This window comes from Ciona intestinalis, unplaced genomic scaffold, assembly GCF_000224145.3.
Source record: "Ciona intestinalis unplaced genomic scaffold, KH HT000124.2, whole genome shotgun sequence".
NCBI classification, from domain to species: Eukaryota; Metazoa; Chordata; class Ascidiacea; order Phlebobranchia; family Cionidae; genus Ciona; species Ciona intestinalis.
Genome location: NW_004190446.2, coordinates 23,762 through 29,797, shown reverse-complemented (window position 1 = coordinate 29,797; position 6,036 = coordinate 23,762). Strand labels below are relative to the sequence as shown.

The 6,036-nt window shown below is 36.1% G+C and overlaps 1 protein-coding gene across 1 annotated transcript; it reads left to right on the top strand.

The window, feature by feature from the left end:
* The first annotated feature begins 483 nt into the window (after positions 1-483).
* On the top strand, positions 484-5,347 carry LOC100176226 (aldose reductase-like). Its single transcript, XM_009863363.3, has 9 exons — positions 484-542; positions 903-1,016; positions 1,473-1,640; positions 2,292-2,411; positions 2,832-2,912; positions 3,190-3,413; positions 4,051-4,216; positions 4,515-4,597; positions 5,195-5,347. The coding sequence occupies exons 2-9, from the start codon at positions 948-950 to the stop codon at positions 5,241-5,243; spliced, it is 960 nt and encodes a 319-aa protein (XP_009861665.1). The 5' UTR covers positions 484-542; positions 903-947; the 3' UTR covers positions 5,244-5,347.
* The last annotated feature ends 689 nt before the right edge of the window (positions 5,348-6,036 follow it).

Here is a 6,036-nt window from a genome sequence, read left to right as displayed (position 1 = left end):
TAAAATTTTGTCTGGTTGATACAAATGTGGGGTAATAGTATTTACCACATATGTAACTTTGTGGGTATTGTTTTTTTCTGTAGGACACACTCATATTGGTAGCAGTGTCAAGGCAAATTGTATCTTGGGTTTAAAATTTGCTAAAATAATTTTCGCTGAAATCTTGGCATACAATATTATGCATTGCTAAATAGAATAGTATTTTTAAAATTGTAGTCATAATTGGGCTTACACAATGTAATAGCTTAACTGTGGAAAAAGTAATCCAAAACTTGCTGGGCATATGACGGAAATAATCAAAGAAATGAAGCGGAAATAATACATTGCAAATGTTTTATTATTCCTTTTGTAGTAACTTTTACACTAACCTTTATTTTGCCTTTTTCTTAAAATTTGGAGAGAGCTAGTTCATGGGCATAGGCCAAGAGACTCGCTTTTCGCCGATAATGAAAAAAGTAAATCAAGGGGGTAGTGTAAAAATCCCATATATAAACCAGCTGCTCAGTTTGCAGTTCGTCAATCATTCACTAATTTATAAGTAGGTAAGTTGTACAACGTGTATACGCATGTGGCTGCCAAATCAAATGCTGTATTTCGACAGAATCTCACGCTTTGCGACATATGTGTGTTTCGTATGTGTAATTTGATATGCGTTTAGTAGAAATGTGCGGAAACGTTATATGACGATGTTTCAATACGGAAACATCAATTGCAGTACCATCAGACATCAGTTAGAATAGATAGTTTAAACCAACGTCTATACTAACTTTGGTTTAAACGAGAGACTAAAAAAACAAAACGATTGGACCGTAACGGTATATCCTGATATATCTAAGCTTGTTTTTGAAGTTTAATTAACCACAAGTAAAATGTTGCGTAAAATAATGAATCTATCGTTACAGCACAGGTTGCTAGTGAAGAGTTTCAGTAAGTTCACCACAAATACAATGACAGTTCCTAGCATTAAACTAAACACTGGATGTGAGATGCCTATAGTTGGGCTGGGGACTTGGAAGGTGAGGGTTATTACGTTTATTTGTGTCTAGGCCTATGTATATTACTGAATTACTCTGCTTGACAGCTTGAGAGTGCACCATATGTGTATAGAAGTGAAGACACCCATGTTATATCTCGACAGGGAGCATGAGGTGTATGAATACACCATGTGTGTTTGGTGTATAAGAAGACACCCATGTTATAACTCGACAGTGAGCATGAGGTGTATGAATACACCATGTGTGTTTGGTGTATAAGAAGACACCCATGTTATAACTCGACAGTGAGTATGAGGTGTACAAATACACCATTTGTCTGGTGTATAAGAAGTCACCTATGTTATAACTTGACAGCAAGCATGAGGTGTATGAATACACCACGTGTGTCTGGTGTCTGGTCTAAAGTGTATTATAAAACACTAATGTTATTATAACTCAATAGAAAGCCTAATGTATCTTTATTTCTTTCATTTTTAGTCCAAATCCGGTGAGGTACAGCGCGCAGTAGAGGTTGCCATCGACAGTGGATATCGTCACGTAGATTGTGCGCTCGTGTATGGAAACGAAAAGGAAGTTGGATCTGCTTTGAAGAAGAAGATTGATGAAGGGAAAGTGACGAGAGAGGATATGTTTATCACTGGGAAGGTAGGATGTGGTTATGGGTTGGTTGTAATATCTCTTTGACTTTTTAATCTATAAAAAGTGAGGTCCCGCTGCGTGGCACCCGTTGGTCCAATTTTGACCAGAGTAGGCTCACCAGCCCAACACCCTAGGTGCTACTACGAAGACCTCTTTAAGTTTGGTTAGTTAAGTGAATTGTATCTAGAACAATGCTTCTCAGACCTCATTCCATAAAGTTAACTTAAATTTCATTCTTTATTTAATTAGGATTGGGTGGTATGAGAGATAGGCTATTCATTAAACATCGCTACAACCATTGTTGACACTTTAGTCAGTTAACGGCAATGGCTCCAACCCACCTATTCAGTTATGGAATATCTTGTAGGCAGGCATGAGGTGTATGCAACAGAACACAGAACACCTTTGTTATAACAACTGCTGTTGACCAGCCATGCAAGGGTAAATAAAATAGGTTAGACATGTAAAACTCGTAAGCAGGCACGAGGTGTAAAAAGCATTATTCCCGTGTTGTAACCAATGTAAGCCTCTTGGCTAAATCCTGAGACCCATGGAATACCACGCAGTGGGACCTCACCCACATAGAATAAAATAACTACTGTAGTTGTTGTGCAAGGAAACATAAGTTTCATTCATTGTTAAAATTATATTCTCCAGCTTTGGAACGTCTTCCATCATCCGTCCAAAGTCCGTGGTTCGCTGCAAGAAAGTTTAAACAATCTCCAAACTTCATATCTTGATCTATACCTCATACACTGGCCTATGGCTTATGTGCTGGTAAGTTAATGGTTAACTTTAAACTGCTGATGCTAATGTTTGGTGTTATGTTATCGTGGTCAGAGTTTGATTTATACGTTTTATATTTGTTTCCTAAATAATGTAATTCAAAACCTTTTTTCACAAAAAATATTTCATGAAACAGCTTTCAGCATGTGTCTTGTATTCTAGCACACAAACTATTCTGTACATAACAGTGCAATTATTGGTACACAGTTATCATTTTAACAATTTTCAAGTTGGTTTAACAAATGTCAAGTGTTTTATGTTTTGTTCAATGTGGGCTAGCTTTCCTAGCTTGGCAAGGTCCTATGACTTAGACCAGGATTGGGCAATTACCCTGAACTACTTTAGACAATCGAACTTCTTATTTTCATCAAGTATTATTGTCCATATTTAATATTAACATCCAATCCACAGCAACCAGATGGAAACCTCTTCCCCAAAGATTCGAACGGGAAGTTTATTTACGATGATACAGATTATGTGGATACTTGGAAGGTCGGGGGTAGTATTATAATATATGGGGTTGCAAATATGGGTGGATGGTCATGGTATAGAATATTGAAGATTCAAATCTTGTTATATTCCAGTATATACAAAGGGTTCGGTAATATTTTTAATTAGGTTATGCCTGCATTCCAGTTCTACTATTAGTTTCATAAAAATAATAGTTACGTAAAAATTGATTTTGTTCTTGGGACCACCTATTTAAAATGATCTTGTTTTTAGGCTGTTCTCAATATGGTGAAATAATCGTTGCGTGTACGTTTTACAGGAGCTTGAGAAAGCCAAAGAGGAAGGCATCGTGAAAAACATTGGCGTGTCGAACTTTAACGCTTACCAAGTTAACCGTATCATCAAAGAATGCAAAGTAGTACCAGCTGTCAATCAAGTGGAGCTCCACCCATATTTGAACCAGGAAGAAACCGTGAAATTTTGCCAAACCAATAAAGTAGCAATGACGGCATACAGCCCCCTTGGCTCCCCTGATAGACCATGGTAATGTTATTTCTATCTCAGTGATAATTTTTGTAATTTTCCGTTGAGTCCAAGTGTGCTGGAAGTATCTTATAGTGTTTCCATGTTGGTTTTCTACAGTACTGTATAGGAAAAGTTTTGGAATTAAAAAAAAGGGGGAAACACTGGCTTATGTCAATATATTGATAAGTTTGTTTGAGTTTCAAACATCTTGAAACGGTTACTGTTAATTTGGTAACCTGTTGTTTGCTTAGTACAAAGTTTCTATTTGTGGGGTAAAGGTATCTTGTTCTGCTTAATGTAGGCAGTGGGCTCTGGCATTTACCTAATAAGAATTGCTATGATTTAGCTGTAGCTTTTATAGGCATTTCATTGACAATTTAATACTAATACATATGTTGGTCTCAGTGGGGTCTAGATGGTAGCACCCTGGGTGTTGGGTAATAGACCTACATCCCAGGTCTCAGGTGTGCCTTACTGAAGACGTCACTCTTATAGAATAGAATCTCTATTATTGAGTGTCTAAAAACTGCCTCAGTGGAGTCTAGATGGTAGCACCCTTGGTGTTGGGATAACAGATCTACATCCCAGCCTCCTATGACATATATTTCAAACCACCTATGTAAGACTTGAATCCATAACCCTTCTATCACCACAGGGTTAAACCAGATGAACCTGTATTGTTAGAAGATCCAAAGTTGGTCGCCATTGCTGAAAGATTGAAGAAAACCGTGGCCCAAATATTGTTGCGATACCAAATCCAACGTAATATTATTGTAATTCCTAAGAGTGTAACTCCGTCAAGAATACAAAGTAACTTGCAGGTGATTATGAAATAACGATTGATAAATATACTGTTGCTGTCGGGCATACTATGCTTATTTTTGGCTGTTCCAATTTTTTTAAGGGACATTTTAACGTCCTATTCAGGTCCTCTCCATCATGGTGAAATGACTCTTATTAATCTGGGTAAAATTAAGAATTATTATTAAGAGTCATCCACCCTGATGGAGACCAATTACAGATTCTATTAAATGTAATAATATGCTTTTTATAATGTACCATTATAATTATAATGCATTATATTGTAATTAAAATGTTAAACTAACTTTAATGTTTTAGTTGTTTGATTTTGAGCTTTCTGCTGATGATATGGCAACCGTGGCTGGCTTTGATCGTTCCTTCAGGGGTTGTGCATTAGAATGGTGAGTCTGTGTCTCTTGCTATCCAGTTTATTAGCAGTCCATTATTTTATAACTTCTAAGTTTTATTCTATGAATAAACAAAAATGTAACGCCTTCTACATTTTCTGTTTGCAATAAGTGGTTTAAAAAGTTTATGATGGTGCTGTATATCAAGTGTATTGGCAGTTCGTTATTTTTATCCTCTAACCTATATTCCATGTGTGTAAGGGCCTATACACTCTATAGTGAGGCACGCCAGGGGACTTGGGGTTGCCCATTAAATTTACAAACTTGAATATATAGGCTTCCTTGTTTTATTGAAACTTTGGTAATCGCTTTAAAACCCAGTGGTCACTAATGGGTGGTCAAAATTATCAGCTATACAGGTAAACCAATCACTCACACGAGGTGTATTAAACAGAACATTTTAGTATACATGACACGTTTTCTCATCACATTAAAATAAACATGTTATTTTCAAAATGGTTTTGTTTTTAAACCGAAGCATTTGCATCGAAAGTTGCTTCTTACATCTACGAGCTGTTTTTATTTATTTGTTTGCATTACAAAGTACCCACACCACACAACTACCAGTTCAAGTTAATTTTATTTTTCCAGGGTCTCTGACCACAAGTACTGGCCATTCAAGGAAAACTACACCGAGTAAAGAGATTACTTAATATTGGTGTTTATTTAATTCCCTCAAGTTAATCATGAATCCTGTACTGTAGCCATTGTGTGGTTAATTAATACATACCTATTAACATGTTGTTGAAGTTATTTATGGTGGAAATTAGTAATGTAACTTATTCATCGACGCATTGTAGGGCAACGATAGTGGTTATAGCATACATACCTAAACATAGGAATCTTTAGTTATAGTGGTTATAACACGGGTGTTCTGTGGGAACTTGAGTGACTTATCCATGGTTGCTACCCCCATGCTCACAGTCGAGTTTCTGAAGCTTTTGCAGTGTGCAGATAAGTAGAAATGTCTCTACGAATTATACGTTTTTTAATAAAGAGAGTAAAAGTTCAGAGCCATAGAAATACCGAGTAGTCCAACCCATTGTTACGTAAAACACAAATTGAACGGCAATTTGGGTCCAAAATAACACAGTAGGCATAGGGAAAATGTATGTTTTTCGGTAAATTACAGAAAAACTTGGGCCTAAAAACAAATTTAAAGGTTGAAAAATGTAAAAAACATGTGTTATTTGTTTTCTGTGTAAAAAAAAGTCAAAAATTAGAATTAGAAGCGGTTGATTTGCGACATTTTAGTCATTTAATGCGGCTAAATTTATACATTTTTTCTAAAAAATGTTTGGTAAGGTAAATAGAAGCTGTTTTTCACCTTCCCACAATAGGAAAACACAAACAAAACTTAAACAAGTTCGTTTAAACCCATTGTCAAAGTCACCAATTTTGCTCTGTTTTGGACACACATAGACGGCAGTTGG

Bases quoted from the DNA above. Each gene is read 5' to 3' on its own strand.
- LOC100176226 (XM_009863363.3), top strand. From the start codon at position 948: ATGACAGTTCCTAGCATTAAACTAAACACTGGATGTGAGATGCCTATA. The intron at 1,641-2,291 runs GTAGGATGTGGT...TATATTCTCCAG, and splicing joins ATATGTTTATCACTGGGAAG to CTTTGGAACGTCTTCCATCA. The intron at 3,414-4,050 runs GTAATGTTATTT...CTATCACCACAG, and splicing joins GGCTCCCCTGATAGACCATG to GGTTAAACCAGATGAACCTG.